This window comes from Leucoraja erinacea, chromosome 8 (assembly GCF_028641065.1).
Source record: "Leucoraja erinacea ecotype New England chromosome 8, Leri_hhj_1, whole genome shotgun sequence".
Taxonomy (NCBI): domain Eukaryota; kingdom Metazoa; phylum Chordata; class Chondrichthyes; order Rajiformes; family Rajidae; genus Leucoraja; species Leucoraja erinaceus.
In genome coordinates this window covers 24,825,093-24,842,115 of record NC_073384.1, presented here as the reverse complement: position 1 = coordinate 24,842,115, position 17,023 = coordinate 24,825,093, and the positions used below count along the sequence as shown (strand labels likewise).

General features: G+C 42.4%; 1 protein-coding gene across 1 annotated transcript; it reads left to right on the top strand.

The window, feature by feature from the left end:
* The first annotated feature begins 767 nt into the window (after nucleotides 1-767).
* On the top strand, nucleotides 768-9,494 carry dld (deltaD). The gene is made up of 11 exons (XM_055639250.1): nucleotides 768-1,453; nucleotides 1,571-1,864; nucleotides 2,317-2,377; nucleotides 2,525-2,782; nucleotides 3,669-3,729; nucleotides 4,994-5,124; nucleotides 5,228-5,397; nucleotides 5,501-5,717; nucleotides 7,634-8,423; nucleotides 8,558-8,672; nucleotides 8,858-9,494. The coding sequence occupies exons 1-11, from the start codon at nucleotides 1,400-1,402 to the stop codon at nucleotides 8,861-8,863; spliced, it is 2,157 nt and encodes a 718-aa protein (XP_055495225.1). The 5' UTR covers nucleotides 768-1,399; the 3' UTR covers nucleotides 8,864-9,494.
* The last annotated feature ends 7,529 nt before the right edge of the window (nucleotides 9,495-17,023 follow it).

The window sequence follows — 17,023 nt, the reverse complement described above, 5'->3', positions numbered from 1 at the left end:
TTATGAACTTTTGGTGTTGTTGTGCACTTTTGTACATATACTGTGTGTGTGTGACGGTTGGTCAGTTGGTGTGGATGTGTTTGTTTGTTGGCCGGATTGAGCGCAGGACCAGAGGGAAGGCAGCGTGCGCCAAGGGGAGCTGCTCTATTGTAGGGAGCAGGTGCTTGCTGGCATTACCATACAGCTGAGAGCACAATGAGTCGCCTTGAGCTCAACAATAACAACTGCCGTAATGACAGCCACGCGAACGACACACACCCACCAACTTTTCTCCCCTCACTGACACAGCTTTACAGAAACACACACATACAGAGTCAAAATCCATAAATGCTCTAACTTTCATCGGATATCTCAAACTTCTGCCCCGACCATTCTCCCGCCCCTCAAATTGCTTGCAGAAAGTAAATAGCTCGCGCGGAAAGTGGGGAGAGGGAGTTTCATTCATAACACGCCTCCCAGTGTCACTATTCCGTTAACTAATAAATTGTAAAAAATTGATGGAAACTTGTGCGGATGTTTATATACAACATATATGTATTTATTAGAATTTAAATGAGTTTTTGTGTGTGCTAGGAGAATTGCCCATTTTACAGCTCACTGGCCATTTGGATCCATTGAGGAGGGCAAGACCGGCCCCTTTTGTAACATCTCGACAGATTGGGGGGGGGGGGGGGGGGGGGGGGGGGGGGGAGAGTTGGGTCGAACAATCTGTGTGTCATTAGGAATGCAGATCCCTTGTTGTATATAAAGGCAGCACAAGGCGCCTGGTGCATCAGTCTTCGAGTGTTGCGGATCGGAGTGGGAGTGATTTAGGTAACGCGTGTGCTTTGCGTAAAGCACAGAGAGGCACGGAAAGACAGACCGAGCGGCAAAGCATAAAAGTAAGAGGACAACAAATGCGATAACCTCCTGGATCCGACCTTATCCGAGAACATCAGTGCTCTCTTTTCTTCTCTATTTAGAATCTACCATCTTAAAATAAAAGCTTCCACTGGAATTATTGACTGAACTAAGAATTTTCAAGCTGTTCCTAAATTTCCCGGGATCGTCTCGTTGCACAGGGTGTTCCCTTCTGGAATTAAAACCCGAACGTCTGGGGTAAAAGAGGCTCAGAAAGACAGCCCACGCGAGCCAGACGGAGAGGGAGAAAGGAAGGTGCTCGTTCGGCGCAAGGGAGTTCGGCCAGTGTGCGCATCGATCTTTAGCCCGCTGCCCTCCAGCCACGGAGCCTCATTGAGAGGAGCTGTCAGTCATTGACGCAAGGGCGGTTCTGTGGAGAATTGCAGCAGGCAGAGGATTTGGGAGGAAAAACAGAAGCATTCTCAGTGGAGCTGGGAGCGGCGAGGCTTAGTCCGGGCTCTCCCTTCCATAAAGGCGAAGTGAAACGGTGCTCTCAGCCATGGCCCGTCACAACCTCTGCCTCTTCATCACGGTATTTGCCACGCTTCATCAGGTAAGCACAGCTGCTCCTGACTTACCCCGCTACATACATTCAAACAGTCGCTCACATCTTCAACAATCCTTTCGCGGCTTTTTTCCCCCTCCCTCTTACACCCCTTTATTTTCGCAGGCCTCCCCTTCTGGGGTGTTTGAGCTAAAACTACAAGAGTTTAACAATCGCAAAGGTTTGATTGGCAACGCGAACTGCTGCAAAGGCGGCACGGCTTCCAACTACGGGCTGCCTTGCGAATGCAAGACCTTCTTCCGTGTGTGTCTGAAGCACTACCAGGCGAACATCTCCCCCGAACCTCCGTGCACCTACGGCAGTGCCCTCACCCCTGTGCTCGGCTCCAACTCCTTCTCCATCCCGAACGCGGAAGCATTCAATAACCCCATTCGATTCCCCTTCTCATTCACCTGGCCGGTAAGTTGCTCCGTTGAAGAATTAATGTGTGCGAGAGAGCGGTGGGAGAAGTCAATGTGGCGCTGAAGTTGGTATATGGGGAGCCGGGCTGTGAAGCTGAACAAGCGTCTCCTCTGGAGTAAAAATAGTTAATGATGTGGGAACCTTCACAGACCCTAACTGGCAATTTTCAGCCCAGCGTGAGATTCCAAACGGCTTCATTTTACAATGTTATGTGTGAAGGTGGTGAAATTAAGCGTGAAGATGGTTAACAATCGCAGCCTCTGCCAGTATCCTGTGCCGAGATTATAAACACACTTCTGATTAAGGATCCGCTCCTAATGTTTCAAACACAGAGGCAGCAGAGATTACGTCTATCTAGGCGAGTGTGAAGGGCGGCATTGATCTGATTTCCTTTTTTTTTTAAAGAAGCAATTTTGAAGCTTTAGATGACTCTATTTTCTTCTAAACAGGGGACTTTCTCTCTGATAATCGAAGCCTTACATGCAGACCCCACCGATGACCTCAGCACAGGTAACTTCCTCCCCCCCCCCCCCCCCCCCCCCCACACACACACACACACTTCTCGTAATCACCCCCCACCCTTTTCATTAAATTCCACTGAGATGTGTATAATTTTTAATCATGTGTACGGTTTCCCCCATTCTTCGTGGCTTCCAGATAATCCGGATCGTCTTATCAGCCGCCTGGCTACCCAGAGACACCTCGCCGTGGGGGACGAGTGGTCGCAGGATGTCCATATTAGCACCAGGACAGAACTCAAATACTCTTACCGCTTCGTCTGCGACGAGCATTACTACGGGGAGGGCTGCTCCGTCTTCTGCCGCCCCAGAGATGATGCCTTCGGCCACTTCAGCTGCGGCGAAAAGGGTGAAAAGATGTGTAACCCGGGCTGGAAGGGGACCTACTGCGATGAATGTGAGTGCACATTTCCCATTGCACGCCGCCACTTTAATAGGGCAAGCCGTACACTCAGTTAACAACACTTTTAACTGCAAATAGTCCAATTTTAAGAACAGGAGCGACAACGCTCCTGTTCTTAAAATGTTTTAGCATTTATTTTTGGATAAAGTTGGATTTGGGGAGCATGCGTTCGGTTTCCTGCTAATACCATATATTAAACAGCCATTAAATTTACCGACACATACAGGCTGTATTGACTTTATGCTTCAGCCCATGCAACAGCGTCAACTCTGAGCCTTCCGTTCACTCTAATTGGGCCATCTCACTCGTGCGGTGACAATTGAGCGGGCGGGCGGTGTGCCGGGGCGCGGATGGGCGGGCGGGCGGCCGGCAGGCTGGCTGGCGGTGGCGTGTATTGTTGTCGAGAGCACACAAGTCCACGAGGGCAGCTGCGCTGTGGGGCTGAGAGGCGGCGAACAATGAGGCAGCTGTCTTGCCGCAGCCAGCCTGCAAACCAGCTGTCCACTCTTATCTGTGTGCGCGCACACACACACACTAGATATGAAGGGGTGGAGTTTTTGGGAGGGAGGGGGGAGAGGAGAGAGAGAAAAAGAAAAAAGGATTTCAGACCGACATTGAAGTTGGGGAGAGCGGGACAGGCAATAAAAGCAAACAAAAATAACAACTTTGAGGTCTCTTTCTACAGTAGCTTCGTGATCATCAGTTATCAGAAACTTCCCACCCAGAAATAAATGCACAATCACTTCCTTGCAAAAATCTTTTCTGTCCCCATCTCAACGTGTTCCTTTTTTGTTTTAAACTAAAGTTGTTTAAAGGGTTGTCAAACTTGATATGTTATTTTTGTTGAAAAAAAAATAAAATTGAAATTTCCCTCCCCCAGCTATCTGCCTTCCTGGCTGCGACAAACAACACGGATTGTGCGAGAAACCTGGGGAATGCAAGTGAGTAATGAGAGCTGCTTGTTCCCCCTGTTGGTTGACCGATAGATAAAAGAGGTGGTAAATGATCTGTATCGGAAGGTGCGTGGGAATAGAAGGCATCTTCCAAAGTTCAAAGAGGTTCATCTTCTGGTGGCTGTTAGGTACATCTTGGAAGCCTGGGAAACTTCAAGTCTTTGGGGATCAAGTAACAAAAGGAAAACATTGCTGTTAACTCGAATTTACACTACCCTACCGGGAAATAAATTTACTATTATTACCAAGCTAAACGAGTGTAGGGAGACGTATTTCAGTTCTCGTTATTCTGCAACTGAACAGCTGCTCAGCGCGCCCTCTATTGGCCCAGTGTTTAAGAGGGAACTGCAGATGCTGGAGAATTTGTGTAACCCTCTATTGGCCCATGTGGCCTGCAGAACTGGACTAGGCTGGGACCATATTTCATGCAACCTCAACAGTATTGACCATTCGGTAGAGATTGATCATTTCACAAAATTAATTGAATATATTTTTATTGTTCCTACCCCACCTTCACTGGCCAAAAGAAGTTAATCTTAAATCTCTTTCAAATGGGCATATCTTTTTTTCAGGATGTGGGCATTGTTGGGAAAGCCAGAATTTATTGCCCACCTATAATTGTTCTTGAGAGGGTATAAACCATCTTTCATTATGACTTGTGGTCAAATTATTAACAATTTGTGCTGGTGTTAGTTCAGGCCTCTGGCTCACTAATGCAGAGATTTAACTACTGCTGAACAGTGCATCCCCACTATATCCAATCCCGCACACTGTGAATTGGTGATGCAAACATTAGTTTTATTTCCTCATCAACTAATGTTTTCAGTCCAAAGTATCAAACTTTTTACAGTCACATCAGATTTCTCAGTCTTGCATTTTGGTATCCCTGTCTGTTTTTCAGTTCTTCACATCCAAATGATTGAGCAGCTTGTTCTAAAACTGTACATTTTGAAAAATGTAATATTACCCAAGGCTTAAAATGGTGCATCCTATTTCCTTCTCACATTAATTTATCATTACTATAGTGAGCAGGTAGTGTTATTGTGATGCTGCAACTAGCAATATTACTGTTACGTTCTCTATGGCAGTTAAGGGTAGGAAATAAATGATGGCCTTGCTTCTGATGCACATATCACATAATCGAATACATAACAATTTTAGGAAAGGAAAACTGTATGTTCCATGTTTTACATTACATTTTTTGTAGATTTATTCACATTCTTAAACGTATTTATTTTTCTTTTATTTCTAGATGCGGGGTGGGATGGCAAGGACGTTACTGTGATGAGTGCATTCATTATCCAGGGTGCCTTCATGGAACATGTCAGCAGCCTTGGCAATGTAACTGTCAGGAAGGATGGGGCGGTCTGTTTTGCAACCAAGGTAAGATCTATCTTTCACAAAACTCCAATGTTTTATTTGATATTTTAGTGTTTGTTAAATTTCTTCTGTGAATGATCGATTCTTTTTTTATTCCCTCTTCCAGACCTGAATTATTGTACACATCACAAACCTTGCAAGAACGGAGCGACATGCACAAACACTGGTCAGGGGAGTTACACTTGTTCTTGCCGCCCTGGCTTCACTGGGTCCAACTGTGAAACAGAGATCAATGAATGTGATGCTAATCCCTGCAAAAATGGTGGAAGCTGCACAGTAAGTGAGGGTGTTCCGTTAAAATCTGTCTTTTAAAAAAAAAAATGTAATACAGCTCTTTCTAACATGGATAACTAACTATTGCATTGAAATCTAATTCTAGGATCTGGAGAACCAATATTCTTGTACCTGCCCACCTGGATTCCATGGGAAAAATTGTGAACTGAGTGCTATGAAATGTGAGGACAGGCCCTGCTTTAATGGAGGGAGATGCTCGGACAGACCTACTGGTGGATACAGCTGTCAATGCCCAGCCAGTTACTCTGGGTTCAACTGTGAAAAGAAAATTGATCACTGCAGTTCTAGCCCTTGCACCAATGGTGAGCAGGAATGTAAATTTGGGTCATACTGGTTAAATTACTGGGTAAATTACTGGATTAGTATCCAACGTCATGGGATGTTAATTGGGAGAAAGATTTGGACTCCCGCTTCAACAATTAGGGAATTTAAAATCAAGTAGTTAGGTAAAAATGGAATTAAAACCCCCACAGTAATAGTGACTATGAAATGATCAGATTGTTGTAAAGGTTGTTTGGTTCACTAATACTCTTCGGGGAAGAAATCCTAACCAATCTGGCCTTTATGTGACTTCAGATGTGCGCAGGACCAAATCTGTGCTGTACCCAGTAAGAAAATCTCTGACAGCCTGGTGCTGTTTGGGGCTACCATCATGTATATGTGGGACAGGAGGGTGGGCATTTATCTTGCTAGCTTGGACCAAGAAAAGGGCTTTGACATTGCACAGGTATATGGTTTACATACATAATCCTGTAGCAACACCGTGGGTCAGGAAGCATCTCTGGAGAACATGGATGCGTGATGTTTCAGGTCAGGGCCCTTCTGGTTGATATGTGGTTCCTTGTTTCTGCATGGTAGATACCCTATGTAAATCCAATTGCTCTACATAGACTTCAGTAGTGCAGTCCAAATTAATTGGTTGGAAATGGATAAACTTCCCAATCAAATCTGGAGTCGGGCAAGTTGACAACTCCCATGTCTTGTTCGTATGTTCTATAGAACCCTTTGCCAAATCCATCAGGAAGGACTTGGGCATAAGAGGCACTACATGCTAAGGTTCTACCTGTCCCCGGTCTTGTAATGGATGTGCTTGGCTTCTTTGCATGGCAATGTTCCATTCAGTTGGACTTTCCTTGCTGTCGTTTATAGAAAGATTTCAGCAGGAAAACGCTTTTGACCCTACATCCTTCTGGTGGTTGTCAGCACAGAATGGAGAAAGATAGGATGGACTTGAGGTGGTTTCTGCAGCAGACTGCCAAAATCATTTGGCAGAATGTCTCATTGCCAGACCTCTACTAACAAGTACCACGACCTTGCTTGGTTGACAGTGAGAGGGGCCTTGCAAGTCAGAACCTCAGCACATGGTTGAATTCTCACTTTCAATTTGTGGTCTGTGTGTTTGTTTGTAAAGAGGATGCAATGGGGCATGTTGAGCTGTGTAATAAAGGATTCTCTGATCTCTGGGGATGCATACTGAGACAAACATCAGGTGTTACTGGAAGATCATCAACTTGGCATAAGATGCACTTTGGTCTGCCTGAAACATGTTGGTCTCCCAGTACAACAAGATGTGTGTAAGTGAATGCAGCCAGTTGGCACATTCCAGGCTGCAGGAATACATGCTGACGTGCAAAGGCTTTGTGGTGAAGGACTGCAATCTGAAGTCCTGCTGTCACTGGTCTTAGAGGCTGGGTCCTAGGCGACTGGGTCCCTTCCCAAAGAGTATATAATCAAAGGAGTGCTGGAGTAGCTCTAGTGCTTTGTCTAAGATTGTCTGTAGATTGGACAATGCTATACATGTAAAGAAAGCTATGTGGTGTTGTATTTTTAAATTGAGTATATTTAATTTTAAATAAAATTACAATTTGAAATAAATTAAAACATAGTACAGGCTCTACTGCCTAGATATCTGTATTCTTTAGGCCTTTTAAACATCTCTTTTCTTCACCTGATAATATATGGACTAATTCCCAAGTTCATTAATTCTCTCTCACAACCTTTGCATTGTCGTTCCTCCTTTAAGATGTTCCTGACATCCTGAACAACTTTTGGTCACTTTTGTATTACCACCTTCTGTGACCTGGCATCATATGTTGCCTGACCACCCTTACCTGAAGCACCTTGGGACATATTACTTTGTTAAAACCTCGTTAAATAAATGCAAGTTTTCATTGTAAGAATTGAATCATATAACTGAAGATCTCTTTTTCCTGTTTAGATGCTCAATGTGTTGACATTGGGAATTCCTACATATGCCAGTGTCGCGATGGCTTCATGGGCAGAAACTGTAATATTGATGCTGACAACTGTGCGAGTCTGCCTTGTCTTAATGGTGGAACATGTCAGGATGGAGTTAATGACTACACCTGCACCTGTCTGTCTGGATTTAATGGGAAGAACTGCAACATCTCTCTCAGTAAATGCCTCAACAACCCTTGCCACAACGGGGCGACTTGCCATGAAAGAAATGATCATTACATCTGCCAGTGTGCCCATGGGTATGGTGGCCTGAACTGCCAATTCCTGTTGCCAGAGCATCCTCGGGATCAAACTGTTATCATTGACGTTAAGGATAAATACACGGATGCTGAGAACAAGGGCCAGTTCCCGTGGGTTGCCGTGGGTGCTGGGATTATTTTGGTCCTGATGCTACTCTTGGGGTGTGCAGCAGTTGTTGTCTGCATGCGGGTAAAGCTTCAGAAGGGCCAGCACCAGCCTGACATCTCCAAGAGCGAGATTGAGACAATGAACAACCTTACTGATTGCCATCGTGAGAAAGACATTTCCATTAGCATCATTGCCGCCACACAGATCAAAAACACCAACAAAAAAGTGGACTTGCAAAGTGAAAGCTCTGCAGAGAGAAATGGCTACAAGGTCAAATACCCTTCAGTGGATTATAATCTGGTGCACGAGTTAAAGAATGAAGACTTCCTTAAGGAGGAAAATGAACGGGGAGATGTCAATACTCCGGAATCGGAGCACAAAAATGCTCCACAGCACAATGGGTAAAAAAAAAAAATCAGTTTGCTCTTTATTTGATACAGTGAATGTGGATGTTATCTGGGATATCCAGTCCATTATTGGGAAACCCAGTCCATTGCCTAGCAACCTAACTCTTGCTTTTGTCTCAAACTAACAGTGAACCATCAGAAAGGAAGCAGCCAGAGTCCACATATTCTGCCTCAAAAGACATCAAGTACCAGTCGGTATATGTCATATCAGAAGAGAAGGACGAATGTATAATTGCAACTGAGGTTAATACTTTTCTTTACCCTTCTTTAATTCACATCCTAACAAGTGAAGACATTAACTAAATGTTTGTAGTAGAACCAGTTTAACAATGCTTTGCCATTCCACACAGATTTTGCTTACAACTAATTATGATGTTCTGGTGGCCAAAACCAGCAGCTGACAGTGAATCTATTTGTTTTCTCCACAGGTGTAAAATGGAAGGACAATAATTGCCTTGCCAAGAAGAGATTTTTCTCCAATAAACTGCTGCTTAGATTGAACTGGTTCTCTGCCGAAACTGGCAAGAAAACTCGAAGGACAGACAGCAAGCCAGGACCTGTACTCGCCTGTTGCACTGCCTTTAAATGGCATTTAAAGAAGAAAATCCATTGCACTATGGACCAACAGTTGCTTCCTGCATTTTCTAAATGGGCTTAATGTCTGAACAGAAAGCCTGCACTGCCTTTGAGTGTAAATTCAGGAGAAGTATGAGAAATGTTCTCGTACTGGAGATGCAAATGCTGCCTCCAATGCCTTTCTTTAGACATGGAACTATTTTCTAATGTGCGAGTGGAGGAGGAAAAGTAAACACAAGTATTCTTTCAAGCGCCGAAATATTTTTAGAACTTGCTTGTGCATTTAAAGGTTCTTGAAGTTCATTTCACATAATTTAAAATTCTGCTATATATGTAAAAAGGAAAAGGCACTTCGGTTCTATGTCTATATTTTGTACATATTCGTATTTATAGAAACAGGTGCAAAAAATTATTGGACTTGTTTGTATTGGTTTTTTGTTACTGAAGAAAAGTGTTTTATAAATATTTTTTCTAAATAAATGAAATTGATTATAATTTTCTGATGTTCTCCTAGTTCTGTTTTATTCATTCTGCAGCATATTCTCTGATTTTATGTTCAAACCTATACTCCCATTACACTAAAACAAAAGCTCCTCAAGGGTTTCTGTCTATCCCAATTGTATCTTCCATTTTTGAAAGAGTAACATTTATACATATTTAATTTAAAGCTATTTAAAGCATCTTTTCAAATAGAACAATTGGAATTTGCATCTCCCTAATCTTGAATATTTCCAATAACATTATTTGATTACTTGAGTTGTAAAAATAAAAGGTATAATAACTCATTGGAGCTCTGATATCGTTTCTGTTTCTACTTTATTTTCACTAGGATTCTGACCTCTGAATTTGTGCTAGTATAATGTATTATTTCACAGCGTACAAGGTTTCCTGTTTACTTTTTACTGAGTTTCCTCTGTGTAGTTTGTTAACAAATCAACCTAGACAGATTTAAGCTACTTGATTTGGCAGCAGTTAGTGTTTTTCCTAATTCCCATATCCTTGGGGTGCAATTCATTCAGAAACCACTTTGTATTTCTTGCCCAATTCACTTCCAGAAATCGAAACATCGATTAGACAGACATTTAAATTGACAACACATAGTGAGATACAGATCTAACACTGGCAACTGGGATTAATGTAGATGAGCAAAATGGTCAGCATGCCATGGTGGTATGAAGATCCAAGAAAGGAGAGAGATAGAGTAATGTGGCTGAATTGATAAATTCTCATCTGTAAGATAATTAATTCAGTTTGAACCCTCTCAGTTTTTTTTTTGAGAAAGTGAAACAATGTTTTTAAGTTCTTCCTAAGCAATTTACCTATTTTGATTTCTGTGCAGGGTATCAAATTGTCTTTAAAATTAAGAAATGCAGACATTGAAGTGTGTGGGGGAGGGGGGGGAAGTAAACACTGGAAACACGCAGCAAGTCTATAGGAAGAAAAACACTTCATGTCAAAGCTCCTTTATTAGTTCTATTTCTCTTCCACAGATGCTGCATGATCTGTTGAATGTTTCCAGCATTTTTGTTTTTTGCAGCAGATTGTCCTATTTATTTCATCATAGTTCTGAGTATTATTAGTAGTGATGGGGTTGTGATCTTTAGAGATAAAGAAGTGAGAATAGGAGGAGTGGACAGGCATCACTCCTTCATTTGAAGAAGAATAATACAGCTGCAGCATAACCAGCAAAGACATTAAAAATGAACAATGCAAATGGAGATAATTAATTGTTTGCTGGATTAATTATGTGACCTTGATATATTATGGATGGGCAACTTTTTTTTCCCCACTTTTTTTTGTGCTGGAGATATTCGACCTCCAATCTCCTGCTAGCTTGTTTTATTTCAGTGCATATGTTTTTCTGTTGAAATATACTGTGTGCTTGCGATTAGTGGCTTGACTCATAATGTAATTTGTAAAAAGTTGTTTGCATACCAGCTGTACTTTTACTTTCTAGAGTAAACAGGATTTGTCACTTGGCTGGAAGATGAAATGTGAACACACTCATTTTTGTGATGTTCCCTCTTCTACTCTAGCCGTCACTTTCTTAACCCATCCCCACTACTGCTACTTTGGGATCATGTCCCTTTTTCTTTGCTATTCTTTGGCAGGAGCTATGTGAGAGTTTACAGATAATTCCATAAATATTGCTAAATGCTACTAGGTTAAACAGGAAAATGCAGAGGTTCTGCGAGCCTTTTGATTCCTTCCTCTCCATCCCACCCTATCCTATCACACAAGCTCTGCATACTCTGCTAAGGCAAAACCAACAAACATTTTCCTCATGGGAAGTTTATGTGCAATTGGTAATTGTTTGACCGAGGCTTGAACCTCACCCATCTGGTCTTAAAAATACAAAGGATTTATAGTGTTACCAAGCTAACTGGGAAAAATACTGTATAAAGTCTTCAGTATAACTAGGATGAAATTTTAATCAGTAGTTTCAAACTCCTGGAACATCAACTAAATTTGTAGATTATTGGTTTCACTTTCAGATTAATTTAAGAGTTGGAATGGAGCCAGTTTGAACTCAATGCTTTGATTATAATTTAAAGCTACACTGACATTGTCGAGACACAAGAGATCGCAGATGCTGGAATCTTGAGCAAAAGACAAACTGCTAGAGAAACTCACTGGGTCAGACAGCATCTGTGGAGGGAAATGAACAAAGGCTGTTTCAGGTTGGGGTGCTACTTCAGATGATGTAGAGGGGAGATTGATGATAGAAAGAGTTGAGAGGAAGGGTGGGGCAAGAGCTGGCAAGTTATAGATGGATAAAGGTAAGAAAGGGGTAGATTGCCAAATGGATCAAGTGGGGAGAGAAGGGTGGAGATAGTAAGGCCATAGGTGATGTGGAGAAGACAAAAAGGCGCAAATAATGGAATCTGGAAAGGAAGGCGGAGAATGAATTGTGGAACCAGAGGGATGGGGGAAAAGTGAAACATGTATAATTTTTACAGTAAAGATGACTACCTAATTTTCAGCTCTGAGCACCTGTTCATTATACATAATGTGGGGAGGGGGGAAGAAAAGAAAAATACAATAATGACCCAGAGAAGTGAGGGCTGGTGATGAGTGCTTGGAGGAGATGGAGGTGAGGGATGGAACTGGGTGATGGGGGAAGTGGTGCGGGGTTGGGGGGGTGGTTGTGCCAGACCGCACCACCGTAATTCTAGTAGTGGAACATTTAAGTAATTTTTTTGTCTGTCAGGTAGGTTCAGGCAAGCTAAGCGAAGATGTTTTGCAAAACGAACGCCCAGTCTACGTTTGGTGTCGGAGTCCACAGACTCCACATCTTGAACAACGGATACAGTAGATGAGTTTGGTGGAGGTACAGATGTGTTGCTGAACACCTTCGCTCAGCCTGCCAGAACCTACCTGATCTCCCAGTTGCTAAACACTTTAATTCTCCTTCCCATTGCCACTTAGACCTTTCTGTCCTAGGTTTCCTCCATTGTCTGAGTGAGGCTAAACAGAAATTGGAGGAACAGCATCTCATATTTTGTTTGGGCAGCTTACTGCCCAGTGGTATGAATATTGATTTCTCTCACTTCAGGTAGCCTCGGCATTCCCTCTCTCTCTATCCCTCCCCCACCCAAGTCACACTTGCTTCTCGTCTCCACCCAACAAACAGCTACCAATGGCCTGTTTCCTTTATCATCGTCCTTTTTTGCATATCTTTTATTCAATGTTCTTTAGCTCTCTACATCATCGTCTATACCTCTCGTTTCCCTTATCCCTAATCAGTTTGAAGAAGGGTCTCGACCCGAAACATAACCCATTCCTTCTCTCCAGAGATGCTGCCTGTCCCGTTGAGTTAGTCCAGCTTTTTGTGACTATCTTTGGTTTAAACCAGCATCTGCAGTTCCTTCCTACTTATGAGAATCAATCTGTTAGGCTGAATGGCCTGCATCTTTGCTGAACTTAAAGTATAATTCCATACAATAGTAAATAATCAGCATAGAAGGAAGAGTTACCAACATCATGCCTTTGTAATACTTCAGCTTATGTGCAAGTACATTTCTCAAAGCATTTTTACAGTAAAGATGACTACCTAATTTTCAGCTCTGAGCACCTGTTCATTATACATAGTTTTAAGTATAGTTATGCAGCTGCTTCATGCTCATTACAGAATAGCTCACTAGGTCTTTTTTTAGATTTAAGCAGTAATTGAGAAGTAGCACACTCCTAATTGAGGGTTGTGACTATAGACTAATTCCTTTCATCCAGCTGTCTATTCTTAATTGCAACCTATTGTGCTCCCAAGTTGCTCGCTATTAACTATTCAGATAGATCTCAATGCTGTTCAGATTTATAGTCCAGATTTTAAGCTTCATTTTGACTAATGCTGTAGAGTATTTTTATGCAGCTACTATAAGATCACAACGTGAGACTCAAATGAAAGTAACTCTTTCTGGCAGAACAGCAATCAAGCATTCAGAGTTTAGTATTCTTGTCAGGTATTATCAAATCATTAATAATATGCCTTTTATATGAAATTGGGACTATAATATTTCATAAATGAAATGGGCATGCAACTGCTATAAGAATGTATATGTTTGTACGGCCTCATTGCATTGTGGATTCATTTAGCTAATTTTAACAATTTGTTTATTTAAATAAAGACTTGTGCAGGCATTAACTGCACTATACAATAAAAACTCTATGGGTTATATTTTTATCCTGTCCTTGACCTTACAAATTACAATAACATATTGTGTCCCTGTGTTGTCAAAGTTCTGAATTAATCTGTTCAGATGTTTCTTCATTGGCAACATAAATCATTTCCATGGGAAAAGTACTATTAAGTGCTGCAACTGTCTGGAAAGGTAATTATTGAAACTCTGTTTAAATTGTTTTCCTAAATACACTAATAAATGACTGGCATCACCATCTAAACCCATCTGCTGATCATGGATTGATACATAGGATGGACATGTGCTCAACTGCATATTGACTCTTTTGTCTGCATACCTCTGCTTCCAATGTTTTCACCTCAAATGCGAAGATGCTGATAATAGACCCTGTTATAAATTATCTACTTTGCACCTTTTCTTCCAGCTATAATCTATAGAAAATATTCTGAAACTAAATAAATCTCTAGTTTGTTTCCTATCTCTTTGGCAGCCTCTAATATTCCCTGGCTCTGTCTTGAGCCTGTACTTCAGCTTAACCTCAATAAAATCATATTTGGTGCTATCACCGTTTCAGGAGTTTAATGTATGAAGTTATGGATGACCACCTCTTACAATGTCTGACAGACTTGTTCCAAAACATATAGAAGGAAGAAAGAAATCTGCCAAAAATGCCAATATGTATCCACTGACTGGCTGCAAAAGAGTCATAGTCCATGGCGGCTTCATTCTAGTTACCGCTAATTTTTCAACATGTTGAGACCATAATGAGGCCATGACTAGTTCCCAGAACTCCTCACGGCCATGAAGCCGACTCCCCGGCAACCACCCGCGAACATGTGGCGACTACAGTCGCCTAAAATGTCGCCTAAGTGGGACAGGCCCATTACTATTTCTTAAACGATGGGATAGTCACAGCGTCAATTATCTCCTCTGGCAGGTTGTTTGTTACACCCACCACCCTTTGAGTGAAAAAGTTACCCCTCGGTTTCCTATTAAATCTTTTTCCCTTCACCTTGAACCTACTGTACATCCTCTGGTCCTCGATTCCCCTACTCTGGGCAAGAGACTCTGCATCCACCTCTCATGATCTATTCCTCTCATGATTTTATACACCTCTAAGATCACGCTTCGCCCTCCTGCGCTCCAAGGAATAGAGACCCAGCTTACTCAACCTCTCCCTCTAGCTCACACCCTCTAGTCCTGGCAACATCCTTGTAAATCTTCTCTGAACCCTTTCAAGCTTGTCAATATCTTTCCTAAAACATGGTGCCCAGAACTGAGCACAATATTCTAAATACGCTCTCAACAACACATGGCCGTCCGAAGGGCACCCCCCTTTTTTCCCCACTAGAGTATTAAAAATATTGCACTGCCACCCTCCACCGCCGTTCAGGCCCACCCGCACCCCCCTCCCCCCCCCCGCTCAACCCCCAACGTTCAGGCACACCCCCCCCCCCCCCCCCCCCCCCCCCGCCCCCCCCCCTCAGCCCCCCCCGCTCAGCCCCCCCACTCAGCCCCCCCCCCGCACACCCCCCACCCCGCTCATCCCCCCCGCTCAGCTCAGCCCCGCCGTTCAGGTCCGCCCGCACCCCCCCCTCATGCCACCCCCCTTTTTGAAAAGTACAACTGCAACATGACATCCCAACTTCTATACTCAATGAAGGCTGATGGAGGCCATTGTGCCAAAAGCCTTTCTGATCACCTTATCTATCTGCGACTCGACCTTCAAGGAACCATGCACCTGCATTCCTAGATCCTTCTGCTGTACAACACTCCCCAGAGGCCTACAATTTACTGTGTAGGTCCTACCTTTGTTAGACATCCCAAAATGCAACACCTCACACTTCTCAGTATCAAATTACATCAACCATTCCTCAGCCCACCTGGCCATTTGATCCAGATCCTGGTACAATCTTTCACTACCATCTTCACTATCTGCAAAACCACTATCTGCAAAAGAGAAAGGGAGATTAGTCGTCCTGTAACAGCCTTTGAGAATTTCAATTGATTAAAGATGATTATCAATATAGTTTTATGATGGTATAATGGTAGCAAAACATCCCAGGCCTTACCTGTGTCAAATGGAGTCAAACAATTTATATCCATTCATTCTTGTTACACTAATCTCTACAATCCTCTACAATGTTTTCCAAGATTATGGTAACAGAAAGCTCTCCGATCTTAGAAGACTCAGGACAAAGCTAAAGGTCCTTGTGGAGTGACGTTGCAACTTGTAGCTCAAACTCAGGGAGTTTGGCAATTGATTCTGGATTGCATGGTGCAGCATGTTCTCTCTACGAATTTACCATCTATTTAGAAAAACTATAAGTTATGTATATACCAACTAGCCCCAGGATTGCCCTGCTTGCTAAACCCGTTAGTAACGATACACACTAGTAAATGTATTCATCTGGGAAAGACACTGTCTAATGAAACTACTATTAACAAGAACATTTCTAATAGGATTCCCAATGCAAGTACAGCCTTTGTAAAATACAGGGTTAACTGGGGTTAAAAATCTATCAGTTAAAAAAAACGGAATCGACACTCAACTGCAGCGTCCTATCACTGCAGTCTCCATGTGAGGCCTGGACAACATGTAGTCACTGCATGAAAGAAAAATATTATTATACAAATCTAAAATGGCAAGACAAAATTCCAGACAAAGTATCTCCAAAATCTCAAGGATGGAAATGTCACTACTTTGGTCATGATAAGACAACTGAAACAACCAGCTCTAATGGTGAGAATGGCAATGACTAGCTTCCAAAATAATAAGTAGTAAAGAGATGGTCAGTGCAAAAATTAAAAAGATTACAAATCAACAATGGAGCAATGACAAATGGAACAGGCTTCTCAAAAGAGCATACTAGGTAATAATAATAATAATAATAATAATAATAATAATATATTTTATTGTCATTGCACATAAGCGCAACGAGATTTGGTATGCAGCTTCCAACCGATGTCATAACATAAATAACTAATAAAATTTGGATTTAGATATCCCGAGAACATGGATTGTAAAAAGAACAGTAAAACAGTCAAAACAGTTCAACAGACTAAAGTGCAGATATGTCTGTGCGACGTGACCATCTGAGGGAGACAGTCCAGGGGGGATGGGGGGCACTCAGCAGGGCCGGTTCAGAGCCGCTATAGCTCTGGGAATGAAGCTGGGAATAGCAGACAACCTGGCTATGAAACAATTATATCAAAGTTGACGTCTAGATATTTGCAAGTTTTGCTGAAAAGACAGTCAAGTTTTCCAAACCCTGGACTCACCAACTGATCGTTTAGAAGTTTCACATAAAATTTTGGATCATTATCCACAGAAGCTCAACTCAAAAATACCTGATATAACAAAATGACCTCCGAAAGACA